Source organism: Struthio camelus, chromosome 1 (assembly GCF_040807025.1).
Source record: "Struthio camelus isolate bStrCam1 chromosome 1, bStrCam1.hap1, whole genome shotgun sequence".
Classification (NCBI taxonomy): domain Eukaryota; kingdom Metazoa; phylum Chordata; class Aves; order Struthioniformes; family Struthionidae; genus Struthio; species Struthio camelus.
In genome coordinates this window covers 33,903,111-33,921,852 of record NC_090942.1, presented here as the reverse complement: position 1 = coordinate 33,921,852, position 18,742 = coordinate 33,903,111, and the positions used below count along the sequence as shown (strand labels likewise).

Genomic DNA, 18,742 nt, shown 5'->3' with positions numbered 1-18,742 from the left:
CATTAGAGATCTCAGAAAATAATTTATAAATACTGTAAACTAGACTTTTAAAAATGTGTGCACATAGTTACATGACCAGGAGGTGGTGCTAAAGCATTTAGTAAGTTATTGTGACTATACTGTTTCTAAATTTTGATCTTTTAAAATGTAACCAGGTGCTTATCAACTTACATGTCTTTTGATTTACTTCGCCATTATAGTTTCTATAGAGAAATAACTTTGTCATGAAATTACTTCTTAAGCAAAGTATGCAGCAAGAGAAATACTCATTGCTTCACAGATGTGAGGTTTTTCCTATGTGCTTGAAAGATAAGTAGGAAAGCAATATTATGTGATTATGATAGAAAAAAACCTATTTCTCTGTATTTTACTGTACACATTAAAAAATAAGCACTGAAAGAAGTTTGTTCAGGGAAGAACGGTCATGTGGTCAGCTGTTGGAAGGGGCACCCTTAGGAAGGATAACATAAGCTTTCAGTAAACATTACCTTTCTTCAAATTTAGGGATTATTTGGCACTCATCTTAATGTTCTTGCAATATATTTTTGCTATGGAAGTCCAAAAAATTTAAAGAAAATGGAAAGAATTCTCTCCCATGTAGCTGAAGTGTGAGCTACAATAGTTATAATATTTAATTTATCCAAGAAGAAAACTTTTGTGTATATATGACCAGTGGAATCTTGTATTGTTCATTTTATTATTTGCTTGTTTTCCTAATTGTAGCATCTAGAGAAATGAAAATAGTGAAAGGCAGTGTGCTTATAAGAGAAAGAATATGGGACTGAAAACTGCATGCATCTTCCACATCTGACAATGCACTTCTGTATATTGCAGTATTTTCGATATGGTAAACTGAGATAAGGATGGTCTCTCATTCATGCTCTGAGATTTTCAAAAGTACACAAGTTGTGTAGGATACTAAAAATGTCTTTCAAGGAGACTCTGGTTCTTGAGAGGATAAAAAAAAAAGTGCCTTTCTCTTTAACAGCTAAGACTGGTGGTTTCTTAAAATTTAAGTCTGTATATGCAAATTTAGATAAAACTGTTCATGAATATTTAGAACTTCAGAATGGAACACTGCAGCTCTCCCCTGCTAGCAGAAGTGTCTTCCAGGACCTGAGGATATCTGCTGCATATTTTTGTTCCCAGGCTTTGTATTTCTTATGCAATGAAATCTGTCAGGTTGATAAACTAAAACCAGACTGGCAGATGAGCTTTTTAATAGTTGCTCTTTATTATGGAGGTGAATATCTATGTTTTATAAGACCTCAGTTGTTTAGCCAGGCTGGTTTACAATTAAAACAAGGCACAAATTTATACACCTTTCTCAGTGTCCCGCTGGCAAACTTCAGTATGCCTAGGACGTCCAATTCCTTTGGCTATGTGGGCCACTGAACTTTCTTCTGTGTTGAGGAAGATTGTATGACGTAACTGGCACAGAGAACTGGAATCAAAAACATCCTGAATTGTTGTGGGTGAATGTAAAATAAAATCCATACCTTTACAAAATCAGTCCTATAAAGAGCGGAATTGCATGGGGGCTAGAGCCTGATAAGGAGGAGAATGTAGTAAAGCACTGTTTATTTGAAAAACCTTTATTAAGACAGAATAGAAAGAGTTGTCTAGACAGCTTTTTAAAGATACAAAAATTCTCAGAACTTATATGTTCTCTGAGGAATTTGTTAGTTTTCCTGGATGGATATAAACAAGTTCTGACCTCCCTAGAACACAACGAAGCATGTTCTCGTTCTAGTGTATCTTACTGGAGCGGGTTAAGAAATGGGACATTGACAGTATCTGTAAGGTCTGCAAGTAGTTGCAGTCTTGAGGGCCAGACCTATTGCAATACTCCCTTGGGCCTAGGAGCTCATTTGCTACCAGTAACAAAGGGAAGTCATATGCTCTCAGGCCTACTGTGTAGTAGTCTCAACTTCAGTAAGCCCTTCTTGAAGTTTTGCTGTGTGCCCTGCAATTTTTCAGACCAAAGAATCCCTTTAAGATGTTCAAGGAATCTGAAGATGAAAAGTGTCCTCCGCAAGCAGAGTTTCTGTAACAGAGCTTGTGCATCCTAGGGCCCTGTGATGCTAAGCAAGTAAATACACTGGCTTGTTGGACCACGCTCTAGGTAGTGGGGCAGCATAAACTAAAGAGAGGTAGTCTCCCTCCTGAAACAGTTCTGAACCTCCCAATACCAAAGCCTCCATTGGTAAGTATGCTGGCCACTGGTAATAAGGTCTAAAGAGAAGTCAAAAAGTCAGTCACGCTAGAGAAATCGTCCATCCCTACGAATTCAAAGCTTGAGCAAACAGCAAGCATCGCATTTGGTAGGAATATAGAAAGACCTGGAAATGAATATCCACAGCTATATGCTTATTTGCTTTACAAGGGCCTGAGAGGTGCTAGGATGAAGTTTTAACTTAAGAAATGTATCCAGAAAGGACATTTCATAATGCTTCAGCTGAACCAGAAGATCAGTATATGTCAAAGCACCATGTATCCAAACAATTGCCCTGTATTTCTTGCTTGAGGTGATCATTGTAAGACTCCAGGTAGGAGGTACCTGATGATGAAAGCAGGAAAAAAAGGTACAGCAAGGGAAGGAAAAAGATGAATTTAACGCCAAAAACAATTTTTTGGGAACCAAGATAAAACTGCACACTGAAAAGAATTGGTATTCAAAACATACTTTTTTTACTTACACATCAAACAAGAGGGAGGTAATATTTCTTTATGTGCATCACTAGTCTCAAATGCTTTAGGAATAACTGCAGTCCGTACAGGAGCATTCCTGAAGAAGTATGAAGTCCAAGAGACAGAAGATGTGCAAGAACAAGAGCCAGAAATATATATGGGTAGGACAGGGAAAGGGAAGTCTTAAGCTTCAAAAGAGAGTAAAGCCCTGTGAGGATAACTAATGGCGAAAGGCAGAAAGTACAGTATTTCTAACACTTCTAACAATTGGAGTGGGGGAGGGGAAAGAGATATTTGATTGCATTTTCTATTTTTATTAACTAAAGCCTTCAGAATAGGCTTGGAATCACCTGATACGCTGTTGCAAAGCTTTGCTGTGCTTCTGCCTCTCTTGTTTAAGTGCCTTTCATAATACTGAATGTTTGGCGTAGTTGCACAGCACTGGGTAGTTACCCCCAATCTCAGTTCTTGCCCCTTAGTGGTATCAATGATCAGTCTGCAATTATTCAAGCAAACTTGCTTGCTATAGTCTATACTGGACAATTTGAGGAAGAGCAGTAAGATGAATGCTTGGATATGCTTTTGGGGAGCTTTAACTGGCTAAATTTTGATAATTTATTAATGTCAGTCTTATAGACTGCATGTGAGACTTGAATTTCCTTTAACTAGCTCAGAGACATCTACTTTTTGGAAGGAAAAAAAAAAGTGAATCCCAATGAATTTGTTAATTTCTGTCTTCAGGGTTAAAATTTCTTGTCTGAGGTTCAGCTCTTGCCTTTTGAGAAATCAAGCTTGCTTGAAATGGGACTGATCAAGCCTTACACCACTTAGACTTGGAATTTATTCCAGAAGGGAATTGTTTGCTCTTTAGGGCATGTTCCCTTGCCAGTTCTTCACCCTGTATCAAATAATATGCCATTTTTTCCCCTAACTATTTTACCCTACCTTTGGGTATCAGAACTTGATCAGAATTCTGGAAGCATTTGCCACATTGCTCTTAAATGCCAAACTTTAAGAGCAATGTCTGGGAGATAGATGGCGCTCATTGTTGCTTAGCTTCTTCATCTTCAGTGTCCACTGAGTATGGATATTAGTTGGATTTCTGAAGATGCAAATTTTCTTGTTCCAGTAACTAAGTTTGACATATGTCCTCATATATGAACCTTGAAGGAGAAGCGGGGCATGTTTTTAGGATTTAGTAGGTGAGAAGAACAGAGGCTGTTCTTAGTGCCTGACACACAAATAAATAAGGCAAGAGAGATGAGGCAGAAACTGGATAAGCAATCTACAATACTGCCAGCTTGAAAGAGTCTGATACCAAGCCCTTGTGCTGTTCAACATCTGTAGTAAGTTACACCTGGAACAAATGTTCTTGCTCTTTAAAGTCAGATAAAGACATGCACAATCACACAGAATGGTTGAGGTTGGAAGGGACCTCTGGAGATTATCTAGTCCAACCCCCCGCTCAAGCAGGGTCTTCTAGAGCACGTTGCGCAGGATCGCGTCCAGGTGGGTTTTGAATATCTCCAGTGAAGGAGACTCCACAACCTCTCTACGCAATCTGTTCCAGCGTTCTGGCACCCTCACAGTAAAGAAGTTTTTCCTCGTGTTCAGATGGACTTTCTGTATTTCAGCTTGTGCCCGTTGCCTGTTGTCTTGTTGCTGGACACCACTGAGAAAAGTCTGGCCCCATCCTCTTGACAATTTTTCTTCAGATATTTGTATACATTGATGAGATCCCCTCTCAGCCTTCTCTTCTCCAGGCTAAACAGGCCCGGCTCCCTCAGCTTTTCCTCTTAAGAGAGATGCTGCAGTCCTCTCATCATCTTTGTAGCCCTCTGCTGGACTCTCTCCAGTAGTGCCGTGTCTCTCCTGCTGGGGAGCCCAGAATTGGACACACAAGTGTTTTAGTTAGCAATAGCTTTAATTAGTTTTAAAGGCAGATAGACAAGGATCTGGTTGAAAGACAGTGGAAGGTGATGATGTAGCTGCAGTATGGTAGTACTGTGTTCAATTCTCCAACCTGTGGGAAAGATTCTGTACAACGCATCTTGGAAATATTTAAGCCCCAGTTGTGCACCAAGATTTTGACACTAGCTGGGCACTAAACCACTCAGACTGGGGCTGATTTAGGCATAACTTGTATTTACCTGTGAAATTTAAGCCTCAAATGCCTTGTCAGCATAGGTAGCTCCAGAATTAGCTATTAGCTACTAGAGGGAGGAATTCTGCTTAACCTTTGTTGTAATCTGGAATTTAGCAATTGCTGTGCTTCCAGATTTTGGAGGTATCCATCATACACTGACAGTATTAGATTTTGGTACTCCTAAGCGCTTTATTATTAGGTGATAGACCTCTGCATTTTTCTGTAACTAACTAGTGGCTAATATGCTTGGGGGTGTTAAGTGTCTGTCCTCTGTTGTCACGATGATTTGCAAGAGTCAGAAGGAACCAGAATACATAAAATGAAGAACTTGACAATGGCTATGATGCCCTTCTGGGTAGTGAAAAACCACATACTGCTCCAGGATTAAGTTTGTTTTCATCCGGTTATTTATTCAAAACTTAATGTTCTGCCAGATGACTGCCAGATCTCTTAGGCAAGCTTTCTAGCCGCTTGGCTGCAGTGCCTAGTGGAAGTTGTCCCTCTTTGCCCTACTATCTTATTTATCTTTTTTTATGTGTTTTATGAGAATGTATGTGTATATACATACATATGTGTATGTATATGTGTGTGTGTACATATATATAAAAAAGAATACAGTAGTAGAGCGTGTGCAGTTGCCTTAAGAGTGCTTAGTTGAAGGTAAGAGTATAATTGGTAAAGAAGCTTCTGATGGATAGTGCCTGCCTGTATTCTAGTTTAAGCAACAATTAGAAAATGGGAATGCAAAATATGGCAGAATGTTTAGGAGGTGGAAGAAGTAAAGCAGGTCACTTTTGTTTGTATTTTATTACATATAGGTACAGATGCTTTTAAACTGGAAGAGACATAGCAGATACCACAGAGATGATGATTAAACAAAATGCTGTAGACCAATAAGACTGAATAGAGAGCAATGACTTTTAGCAAAATTCATAAAGAAATTTAAGTGTTGCTATACTTAAGTGTTACAAGGCTTGAGACTTAGGCAGCTGTGGAAAGGAATGAGCTCAAAAAAAGAAGAAAAATCTCGAACGATAACAAAAACTCCGGATAGTATGGACAAAGGAGAGATTCATGGGTTTGCTTAAGACATAACCTCCCTGAATTTTGGTCTCTTAAAAGACTTACGCCATTATACGTAATTTTTGTGATTTCAGGATTGCTTAAGGCTATACTTCCGAAAAATATGATGAACCCACAAAAGCTAGTTCTTTTAAAAGGGAGATCCCTGTCTCTTACCTGCTGCTTTCTCCTGCTTTTGCTGTTTACTTTGTACTAGCCTCTGGTCTTTGTGCAGTCCTTCCATGATCCAATTAAGGTTAGTAACAGAAAAAGAAAGCTTTCTGCTGGGTTAGTGAAATAAATCAGCTCACAAAAAAATCCGCTAAGTGTTAGCATTACATTGTTAACGCAAGAAAAAGATTGCATCACGTAACCAGAAGGGAAGGAAGAGAGCTTTCTCTCATTTGGTATTAAAGGAGTTTAAAAGTGGGTCAGTTGTTTGTGGAACTGCAGCTGCAGTTTCTTTGGATATTGTTGTAAGATTTATTTGAATATTTTCCCTCAGCATTGTATTTTCTTGCAAGAATTAAGAGGGAGGTAATACTAGGCGCTACAGTTTAAACATGACAGCTTTGGCAAGGCAGAAGTCCTCTGGGACGGAAATCGGTACTGGCCAAACTAATTAAAGCAAAACATTATAATAAAAACATTTCAGAGAATATCTTAATTTCTTTATGCATGTTTTGCTCTTGCTTAACGTTTATTCCTCTCCATTTGAAAAAGGTGGGACTTTGAGGGTTCATACAGCCTATCTGTATCAGCTTAATGGCATCTCAGAATACCACAAAAATGCCCATCGCTGTGTTTTTTTCTTCTTAAACCTCTTTAACCTTCTTTGTAATCTGTTGGATATTGGAGATCAGTTTTATCCTCTGGAAACACTGAAGTTATTATGTAGTTACTGTATTTTTCATATTTACTTGAGTAACTTTTGAAGAGCTTCTGTGTCATCAATTCTGATTGAATTCAGGCATTGTACACGTTCTGTTTAACCTCACTATGAGTTAGATTGGAATTTTGCACAAGGAGGTTATGTAACCATTTGAATAATTTCCCTTGCTCAGTGTGATTCCTACACTGGTTTTATTATACATCAATGTTAATATATTAATATATTACTCTTATCTATTTATATAAAGGTTATTGAAATATTAGAACTGTTTGTCAAGTAGTATTAACTTCTAGACAGCTGGCAATGTGATTCTATGCTGTTATTCACTTTATATCTCTCTGGGATATATTCTGCATTTCACTGCTATTAAAACTGCATGGGTTAAATGAAAATTATATGAATTGATGGCTCTAACAATTTAAAGTAATATCTTTATGGGTTGCTCTAAAAATTTTTTGACGACTTTATGCTCTCTTATGATTATCCTGGTAACAGTGAGCTAATTCAATTTGTTTTTTAATTTGAGTCTAAATTTAAGCCTTAGGCCCTTCACAGAACACTGACCTAATTCAGGTGAGGGTGTAACCTTTATACGTTGTGCTTCAGTCTGATTTGCTTGCTGGAAGGTTTAGCTTGGTGATAAGCCTGTGTTTTCTTTCGCTTAATCACATTGCACTGATCCTAGTGATGGCTCTTGCTAGAGAGGAATTCTCTTGCGCGTTTCTCATGCCTGCTCTCGTCAAATACTTGCAAACAATCACAGTCATAAATTTTTAAGGGCAGAATGGACTGTAATATCATTGAGTTTGGCTTCTTACATAATATAAGCTATAGATCTTTTTTGCAATAGTTCCTGCCTGAAGTCTGATAGTATTTCTTTTTTAGACTTTGTTTTTGAAAGCCCTTGATATTTGATGGCTGAAATGATTTGAGGAAAGTCTTAAACACTGAACTGCTAATTTCTGTGCTTTCTGATTTGCCAGTGAAAAACTTGGAAAGTCTTTGATGCTAGGATTCAAAAACTGAATATGATACCCCAGGTAATCCCTTCTGTTTCTTAATGTGGTATTTCTGTAGAAAGATCCCAAACTGTGCTGGAGTTCTAATTTTATTTTTTTGCCAGCTTGGTTAAAGAGAATCAAGAGTTGTCTATACTCTTTCAGGAATGTTCTTCATATGGATCCATTGTTATTCCATGCTCATTCTTCCAGCTGAAGTGGAAGGTATTAAGTGAGCAGGCTTGTTCCTTTTCTGTTCTAGCTAAGCATAAGTATGGTGTAAAGAAAGGGAGTCAACGTTAGAATATGTAACCTGTTATAGTGCAAATGATAAGATATTTGTGGTAAGGTGGAGTTCAGATGCAGGCCTGCTTACTCTGAGGGTTGGGCACCTCCTCTGCCCAACCCTTAGAAGAACTTCATTCTCCTTTTCCCGTGATGTTTGAAGCACAAGGGTGTGACTTGAGCTAAATCAGGAATGTGGAAAATAAGAAACAGCTGTTGCATTACAGTCCTAATACCCTTTGCTAGTGAAAAAATGTGCCTTTGTTGTGGAAGTTTATGTTGAGTAACTTAAAAATTAGTTTGACTTGATGAAAATCTTTTGAAAACCTTTTCAGATTTCTATATTTTTATGCGTTGCTTTATAGCTAATCTTTTACAGCTGTATAATAATTAATTTTATATTAATCTGCTTTGACTGTTTAAAGTTAACTTTCAAACCTGTGGTTCAAAACAGCATGTGGTGTCAGCCTCTGATAAATACAGAGAAATTGCATGAAGTGTGAAATCTGAAGAGTGGTGGTTTAAATAGTGCCCAGCTAATTGTATACATCTGTTAAAAGTAGTTTTTGTGTTAAGAGTCTACTACTGTATTAAAAAAACCCACAAAACTTTGCTATTTCTTAGAACTTCTTTGGTTTAAGATGTTTTCGAGGGAAAACTTGAAGACAAAAGTATTTGGCAGTTAAATAGGAGATGTTTATGATTTTGCTTACCCTAAGACAATTTTTAAATGAGAAGTAAAGCACATTGGAGGTGTCCATAGCTATTTCCGTTAGATGTGATTGTTTCTTTAAAACAAATAAATTCTTACGGAAGTTGGAGATTTGTAGCTTTGAAAAGCAAATTACTATGATTCTGTAGGGCTTCTCCCTTACAGGTGTAATTATCATGAACGCGTGTACATTTTACTTTGTTTTGTTTAATAGAATGATATGACAACAGTCCGGTTACAGTGGGGAGAAATTCTTATGCCACTGCTGAAGAAGTACAAGTTAAACATAACGTGGGGTGATCAGGATCTATTGAACATTATATTTTTTCACAATCCAGGTAAATCCACATCTAAGTCTAGCATGACAAAACTAATATTTTGTATGATGTTCTAAAATCCAGAAAAAATATTCTTTTCATAGACTTTTCAGTGAAAGTGCTGAAGATTTTTCTTTTTTTCCCCTTTTTTTAAAGAACATGGTTTACTTAGATTTTGAGAGAAACTGTTAAAGCTTACTAAGTGTAATTAGTTGTTAAGTTTCAAAACAACTGTATGCAAATATATAAAGTAGCCTTAGAAAGAAAAAAAAATTAATGTATTTCTTGAAACAATTTTGATGTTTAAGCGAATGTTCTTATGATTTTTCTGAACAGAAAGTCTTTATGTCTTTCCTTGCCAATGGAATTATCGACCTGACCACTGCATTTATGGAAGCAATTGTAAGGAAGCTGAAGAAGAAGGTATATTTATTCTTCATGGAAACAGAGGTGTTTACCATGATGATAAACAACCGACTTTTAGGGCTGTGTATGAAGCAATAAAAAATGTAAGTGTATTCAGCATTTTACCCGTACGAAGTTATTTGGTATGTGTTTTTATCTCTGTTGCTTCATATATTTTGTAGATTTTGTTTATCCTCGCTTCGATTGCAATAGAAGTCATGTTTTTTCCTGTTTTATTTCACTGATTTCGGTCACTTGTTGTTTGGATAGAATTCCAGTTTATTCCTTTTGCGATTAAAATCTTTGGAAACATTATATAGACCATATCTAGATTAGGGTTCTAAAATGTTACCTGTAACCATCATATCTATTTAAAAATCTTTGTCCCTTTTCCTTTAATAAATGTATCTAATAAACTATGTTTGTATTAGCATGTGGAAATTGGCACCTGAAGCTTTGTTTTGCTGGAGATCTTAAAATGCAGAAAGAAACCTTCTTCATCCCAAAGGCTGTATATACTCCCTGCAACTTTTTAACATTTAATTCTAGCTAGACTTGGATGCTAGGAAACAATTTTTAATACTGTATTTTGATCTCTGCTGCAAATTCAGTGTATTAATATGTGGCTGTTCCTTTAAATACTAAGCACAATGACTTCTCGTTCTGCGAATAAGTCTTCTAATAAACTATTTATCACTACATCAGTGTACTCGCTGAAGAGCTGTAAAATTTAGCACTGATGCGCATTTTAATGTAGCAGGCTATTGTGTGTGTATAACCTTCAAAAATCAATACTATATTTTAATGATGCTTTATTGCATGTTGTCATATAGATATAAAAATGAAGAAAAGTACTTTTGGGGGTCTGAGAATAGATTGCACAGAAAGTGAATGTATTTCCATAAAAATACGATTTCTTTGTTTCCTTTGAGCATTGTCAAAAACAGAAGAAAAAAATATTTCCTTTTATTTATGATCCTATTTGGTTTATGAATATGCCAGGGAGAGTGTATAAAACATTGTTAATCCACTGGTAATAAGATAAACAAAATTATGTTACTTTGAAATGCTGTTTTAGGCTATAATTTGTTTATAAAAAATATTGCAGTGCTGAATTACTGACTTCTTTATTTCATGTCCATGTTAAACATAGTATGTGTTTGACCATCATTCAGTTTAATGAAACTTTCTGCTTTCGGTAGTGCTACTTACTGTTCATACTGCTGTTTCATTATAATTTGGTAAGAATTGTACTCTTTAAAAGTTATATTTCATTCAGGAAAGCAACTGGTCACCAAGCATAAATATAAAACATTTTGATCTGTAAATTTTTAATTTAGTAACTTAATATTTAATTTTCTCCTTGCCTGTCTGGATATGTTCATTTGCTTATCCAAAAAAAAGTTCATCTTTTAGGCTTATTGAAAGCATTGGAGAATATTTATGTAGTGTAGAGATGACTTTTTAAGTATTGTATTCAGAAGGTCTCCGTGAGTTCTTGAAAACATCTAAATTCTATAAAAAGCAGGTATAATGTTCTAAGGCGTTTTTGTAATGTTCTTAGCAACTTTGAAAAATGATGCTCTTTACTACTTTAATGTTTTTATCTTATCCTCTTTACAGTATTCATTTGGAGATGACCTGGTTCATTCCCTGTTACAGCCCCTAGAACTGGAATTACAGAAAACAATGCGTACATACTGTGGAAGAGTATACAAAGTATTCATAAAGCAGCTAACAAAAAGCATAAGAGATTTGCATGATAGAAGATCAAAGGGAAGGTGATTCTTACTCTGAACTTTTAAAATAAGAGACTGAATTTACATGCTGTTTGCAAGGTGCAGAAGATCTAATATGGCTTGAATTGCCTCTTAATGTGCCCAGATAAAAGTTTACCAGTATACATACAAATGAAGAGAATATTTGTGTTGTGAAGAACAGGAACTTTTTTTCTGCAAAGGTGACTTTTTTACTCTTTTGAAGTTTAATCAGTGCTAATGTTTATCTTGGATCTGATGAGTTTAGACATTACTGCTGTTTGTGGTCGGTAGTTTTAGTCTGCGTAATTCAGTTATCTTTAATGATCAAATGAACGAGGGGAAAAATGAAGATGGCTGTATTTGGGGAGTGTACCTCATATTGTCTAAAATTCTGTTAAACTGTGAATATAGCAATAATTGAGTCAGCAGCACTAACCTCACTTTAAAAGTGTGAGCACAAAGTTGTTTACAAGTGCAGAAAATACTCTGTTTTCAAAGGAATGTGATATAACCATTGACAATCTATATGTGCCTTTATGTGTTCATCTCTTACATGTTGAATTACTGTTTTGACAATCTTATTTCACTTATTTTAGATGTAAACTGCACACTATAAATAAGATTTTCAGAGAAATGAATGACTAGTATGTGATACTAGCTTTTCCTGTCTGTAGATGCTGAGACTTTATTTTAATATACAGCATTTGTTTCAAGGTCATTGAGCCATCTGCCCAAATGGTATAGTTGAGTTGTGGGTTTTTGGCTTTTAAGAAAAATGCAATATGAAGTTGTTTTTCTTACAATACTTTTTAAAAAATTATATGGCTTTGTAGCTTTGCAGGGCATTTTTGGAAGTAGAAAAAACACAGTGGAATGCTATCTCTGTTTTATTTCGTTACGAAGAATTATTATGTGATGATTATTATGGAGTATTTAGTACCTGAAAGTGAAGAGCTGTAATAAGAGTGCTGATGCTTTATCAGACTGTATAATGGATGGGTTCCTTAGAGGGTATATCTTGTTACTATATATTTTTAATAATACGACTTTAAATTTGTCTTGGACCAGATCCTCACACCATTATTTCAGTAAAGTCAATAGGGTGGTAGTGATTTACAACAGATAAGGATTAGGCTCTTCTGTAGTTTTATTAATGAAAAAACATGTTCTGTTGCGTGATATAAATTTCAGAGAGAAGCACATGAAGTAAAAGGCTGTGTTCTAATGTAACAGTAAAATATTATTTAAACTTGCATGGTATGAAATGTGTTTTTAAAGTATACTTGAACTGAATTTGGATAACCTAACTGAGATGAAGTCTTCATAAAGTGTTTTTTTGGATTTCAGAGAAGTTCCTGTGCATTGAGCATTGAAGATCCTCTCATTGACTTGCACCTTCATCCCAACCCCATCCTAGAAACTTATTTTTTGTGGCCATTTCTTTGTCAAAGGCTGCCTTTCTCCAATGAATCTTAGATCCATGTGAGCTAGGTGAATGCTTTAGCAGTACAAATACACACTACATTGTAAATGGAGCTTGTATTCTATTCCCAGACCCTGCTGGCTCAGGATGTAAATGTCTGGGATAGAAAATGGAAGACAGTCCAACTTGCATGTAGTTATGATTTCTTTTCCTTGTTATGTAATCTTTCTAAGTCTGAAAATCTAGAAATCTATGTGAAGGTGAAAACTGTTATTGATTCATTTATAACTTGCAATGCATTATTTTTTTTTACATAAATACTGATTTTGTATCAGTTTGTCTTCTGCTTTTTTTTTTTTTTACTTACGTTTTTATATTTACAAATTCTTTCCTTTGACCTTTTTTTCTGTATTTGTTTTGCGGAAACATTCAGTTTTGAATTGAATTTCAGTATGTTTTATGTATGTGAAGATCTTGCTTAAAACCTGTGAGGCATTTTAGATTTAAAAAAAAATATATATGGATTGTGACAATTAGCAGCAACCTTTAACTTAAGTTTCAGTTTTTGTGTTAGATTGGAACAAAAAAGGTTAGTATTGAAACATCATAGGATAGAGACTTCTTAGTGAGTCATGCTTATTCCAAGAGATGTACATTTAGCATATTATAAATAGCAGAATATACTGCTTTATGCTGTAGTTTTTGTTACAGTTTGGTATTATAATCTTAAGCCTCTCACCCTCAACTCTCTGCTTCCCAAGTACACTTGTACATTTTGGGAAAGTTTAAAAAGCAGCAAGTGCTTAGTAGTGAATACTTCCATTAACAGCTCTCCAGAATATTTGTCTGTTTTAAATAATTTTTCGGTTTTGTAGTACTTAAGTTTTAAATTTAGAAAGATGATCTACCTGTTAACCCTTCCCCCCCCCCCCCCCCCCCCCCCCCAATTTACAAATAAAGCATTTGGGGACAGTAAGGAGACTGGAAAACTAGTAACATAACAGAAACCAGTTACATTCCCAAGCATTTCAGTACTTGTTTGTAGGCTTATATGCTTATATAGAAACATGTGTTAGCATGCAAATCTTTTTATTGCTCTCAAGTTTAAAAAACATTTTTTTTCTGCAGGCGTAGTAAGTAACCAGGCAAATAGGACCTAACAAATTATGAAACTATAGAAATCCCATTTTCTCTTAGTTGTTAGAAAATTATTTAATGTTAATAGAAACATGAGAATTCACAGAAAAATATAAGCCTCAGAAAATGTACATTTTAGATTGAATTAAGATAAATCTCTTTTCATTATGCTTGATTTATTTCTGTATCGTGACAGCATTATCCTATCTCTGTTTAAAGGGATTGCAGTCTGCTGTTAGAAGAGATTTATTTGAAGATGTGTAACCTCATTTGTATGAAATTCCATCCTTCTTTGTAGGTTGTACAGAAGACCAATTCTGCCTTAATGAGATTGGAACATCTTGACATATGCAACTTGTAGCTATGGCTATATATAAGGCAGTATAAGCCTTATGAAAATGTTTTTCCAGTTATTTGTAGTTTTGACAAAATTTAGTTGGACTGACGACGTCCTTGATGCCTACCTCCGTTGAACTGTTCTTGATAATCTTTCGATTTAAATTCAGAAGGATTCAGAAAAGAGATTTAGGAGAGAACTATTTAATTTTTTCCCTTTTTCTGCTTTAAACAGTTTAAAGCAATATGGAGTTGCCTTTTGCTGGTTTTGACCTAAATTTGATCAAGTAAAAAGCCTCTGGCAGATAGCTTTCTGGAAAACTTAAGTGCCAATATTTTTGTTAAATTTGTACAAAGATTATGTCTATGCTAGATGTGCTCCAGCCGCACGGACTTTCTATGCCTCAGTCTATGCATTTTCTGTAACAGGATGACTGACAAGACTCCAGTCATCTTTCTCTTCCTCCTCCTAAATTACACTTCCCATCTAGACAACATGGAAAAGGAAATAACTTTTTTTTAGCTTATTTGTAGGAAAGTTAGACTTCTAGTTTCTCTTTTCTGGTTTATAAAGATGTCTGCAAACACATGGGCATATCAAGAATGTCTGTTACCTAGCAGTCTTGTGTAAGTTGTTTTTTTTAATTCTCTAGTTCTATTTCAAGTTAAAGGATTTTCCACTATCAAGCAGTTTCGCAATATCTGTTTGTTAGTTACACAACACTATATTTTCTTTGACTCAGTTAAATGGTATACTCCTGTATACAGTAAACTAACGTATAGGCTACTCGTACCTCTAATTGTTTTGTTTTTAACAAATAGTCCATTTTGAATAGTGATTATTTTCACTTTCTGTGCTGTAGCACTTAGTGTGATTATCATAATTGTCATAGCTTTCTGGCCCATTTCAGTGATCTGTAAAAGGGCAGGACTCGGAACAGTTCCAGTCATTTTGTGTGCTAAAATAAGTTGCAGAGAACTAAACTGTGAAGGTATGGCTTTTTCTTTACCAGAAGAAAATAGTTTCTTTTGTAGAATGTAGAAATACGAAGTAGTAGGAAGAGCTTTCTTTTCACCATGGATCTTGGTACAGATTTTGGATCCATCTTAAACTTTTTCTCTTGTTGCCAGTCTAACCACTTCTTTCTGTGCGTAAAAACATTCGGGTGTGTTGTATTATATATTTCTTTTTTAAAAGGAACCTTAAATATTTTTCTCTCCATGTTTTCAGTCTCTCTGGATATCTTCTGTTGTTTTGTTTCTTTGTTGGCACTTCAGTTCTATCCAATTTATCCAATTTTTTTTCAGACAGGTGAGAATAACTTTAAAAGGAAATCCTATAAAGTTTTGCACAAATAGCGGCTAAGCTATTTGTCCAGGTTGGCAAAGCATGAACCCAGCAAGTCCAATTAAAACATGAAATACTGATGTATACACACAACCCCTTAAAAATAAAAATATGTTGTTTGATCTAACCTTAGCTCTACAGAGAAATGTTTACAACTTATTTTCTATATTTGAGTTAACTACCAATTCTGCTTCACAGTTGCTTTGTAGTCCTAGTAGGCTACTAGGAACTAACACTCAGAAGATGTTTGCAGAGCTAACAGTGAATTTGAGTTACTTCAGGAAATGAGGAGAAAACCTCATTTTAAAGTAGTTCTCAAAATCTCTGTCTTGTAACCAGTTAATGGATCTATATAAGAACAGCTTATCCTTCCAGGTTATCATAAAATTCAAGATGCATAGTTCTCCAGTGTTTTCTAAGCCTTTGGCCTATTAAATTTTCAAGGTTCTTGAAGGGAATATTAAGTAATTAGAAATTCTTCTGTTGAATAATTGTAATTGTGTCTTTTCCATTTTGCTGTTACTTTATGCACCACTGCATTCAATTCTGTAGAGAATATCCTCGTTTCAACTTACATGAATGTGCATCTTCCTGAATACTTGCCTGCAAACTTTTACGTGACTTCTTTCCTCCTCCTTTTTCCTCCGCTGCTTTTAGGTAGGTAATCACTATGCTCTTTTTCCATTGGAATGTTTATAAAAATTAGGGGAGATGACGTGACTCTTTTTGCAGACGCTTGTAGTGCCACTGTAGCTTGGAGGTTTTCTGATGAAATGCAAGTTCTTACTATTTGAAACTTATTATTACTCGAATGTACTCTGTACTTTTACTTGGATTAATATAATTCTTCCCCCTGTAACTTAAGCTTAAGTGAGGCAAAGAACTTCGGATCTCTTAAATAGGCCTGAAAAAGTCCCTGAACACTAGGCTACTGGGAAACTGATAGGCTATGCTGGGGAAAAATTACTGTATGCTTATCTTGTTCTTATACCCTTACGTAAGAACCTACTACTATCCCAAAACAGGCTATTAGGATAGGAGGAAGTTCTGAGCATCTAGTATGGCTGTTATGTTCCTCAAGTGATCATCAGATAGGTTCTTCCCTGGATCAACTAATGCGGTCCCTGTCCTCTCTTATGATGGACGTTCAGCTGTTGTCTACCTGCCTCATCTAATTTAGTGCGATTTCTTTTAATTAAAGCAGTAACTGTTGATTCTTCTAGATCTGGGTTTTATATACACTTCCATATCTGGGTGCTGCCATAGTTGCAGAAACCAGGGCACCAGTTTGTCGAAGTATATACTTTTAGATGTCCATCTTCAGTTTCATTTCTCTACATGTTTTAGTTTCCAGTCAGACCCTTAGGGATAAAGTAGTGAGTGAGATAACAAGGAATGCAAGATTTTTCACAACAGTTTACCCCTGAGAAGAACTAGAGACTTATAGCTCTCTGAAAAATAATCAACAGTATTGAAATAGCATTCTGTGCTTGAGTCTAATTTCTGATCTGGTAGGTGTGAGAGTTGGTTAGTATCCTCGGTTCAGTCAGGCCTTAACTACTACTGTGTCAGTTGCTTATATGGAGTGAAGGTCAGACATCTCTTAAAAACTGTTCCCCTGTTGCCTGCAAACTCCAAGAAAAGGAGTTCCTCTTTTACCGTAGGAAGTCATTGCTGTAGGTCCTCTGTATCCCCCCCCCCCCATGCCATCTAAACTCTTTCAGACCTGTAGTAACTGTCCCACTGCTCTCTACTAAGAGAGATTTTTTTTTAATAGTTGTCTAGTGCATGCTAAAAGGGGAGGGGAAAAGATGCAGTTATTCAGATCTCATTGTATGGCCCTGCCTCTGCTATCTTAAGAATTCTACATGGTACCTTTTTCCTTTTTTTGGTTTGTCTTTCTGCACCTTATTCAAAGTCAGAGGAGATTAAACTTCATACTTTCTCCTGCAGTGTTAACAGCTGTGTTTAGGAACATCTTTTCACCAGTCATGGCCTTATTCACAGACCGTTTCCAGTCAGACAGCTTCCTCATACTGATTAATAAAATATGTCTTCAAGAGCAGAAGGGCTCATTAAGATTTATGTAGTTAGTATTTCTTGCTGTTGTAGGACTTCCAGGCCTTTAAATGCATATGCGTACAGGCACATAGGGATATGTTCCCAGAAGTCCATCAGAAGTCTACAAGAAGATAATCAGACTTAAGTCTTCAGTCCTAAAGACTTATGGATAGATTGACACTACCTTTGAGGGTACCTGTTGCACTAATAATCTCACTCAAATTCCCCTTTCTTCCCTCTGTGCCACATATGTACTGTTTTGTTCCCCCTTATTTCTGGAGAAAGGGGCTAACTTTCTATGCAGGATGCTAACCAAAGGTTGGTTAATCAATTTTTTTGTCTCTTTGGAGTAAAGCAAAGATTTGGGAATTTGCTTTAATAAGCCTTCTTTTGAAACAAAACAGAATTTTTCTAGGACAATGACTAGGAAGTTTGTTTACCAGTGATTGCTTTGATGCTTCAGACTTTTATAAGGCTATAGAATACAAATGTGGAACCTATTTTCTCACAACTTAAAGAAGTGCTGCCTGATTGCTCTGTCTTCTTTCCTCACTTATTTCTAGCATCAGACACTCATTTCTAAAAATGCTTTTACTTATTCCTAAAGGACCTTTCTTTTATTAGTTAATGTATATTAATAAAATTATGATACCAACAGAGATGAAAAATTTATTACGATGGCCTTATGTATTTTAACTGCCTTCATATTGTGAGAGGTCACTTTGTTTCATTTTTTCTTCAGTTTATTTAACATCATTTCCTCATTCATAGAATTATAAACTGAGTATAACAGATTTTCTTTTATATCCCTATCTTATGACTCTTAATGTTCTGCTAGTCATTCGTGTATGCATTCTACTAGAGTAATTCACGTTAAATTAATTTGTAACATTCACAGGAATTGTTTTAAAATCCAAAAGTGGATATAGAAGTTATCCTAAATTGCAGATGTTTGTGGTTGAATTCACAAATATTAAGGACATATTTTGTTAGGCTTCTAAGAATATGGAAAATCAATTTTTACTTCTAATTTAAGACTAGGAAATTAATTTTTAATTTAAAATGATGTTTTAGCTTGTAACACTAACCTTGTAATGCTAACCTGCTGTGTTTCACTGAATAGCTGGTGCCTAGAGACACTCTGCTTGCCTCTTAAATATTGTGAAACT

At 35.6% G+C, this 18,742-nt stretch overlaps 1 protein-coding gene across 4 annotated transcripts in view; it reads left to right on the top strand.

Annotated features, from left to right (window-relative positions):
• The window catches only part of GXYLT1 (glucoside xylosyltransferase 1), a 35,419-nt gene extending 22,394 nt beyond the window's left edge, over positions 1 to 13,025 (top strand). For 2 of the 4 annotated variants that reach the window (XR_011139376.1, XR_011139375.1), the window contains 4 exons: positions 9,001 to 9,124; positions 9,440 to 9,612; positions 11,132 to 11,468; positions 12,616 to 13,025. Coding sequence is in view for 2 of the 4 variants with exons in the window: in XM_068933577.1 (XP_068789678.1) it covers positions 9,001 to 9,124; positions 9,440 to 9,612; positions 11,132 to 11,293 (459 nt within the window). In the remaining 2 variants the exon portion in view is untranslated. Of the gene's footprint in view, positions 1 to 9,000; positions 9,125 to 9,439; positions 9,613 to 11,131 lie in introns of all 4 variants that reach the window. The other 2 variants (XM_068933577.1, XM_068933564.1) reach the window with 1 other exon arrangement.
• Positions 13,026 to 18,742: the final 5,717 nt, after the last annotated feature.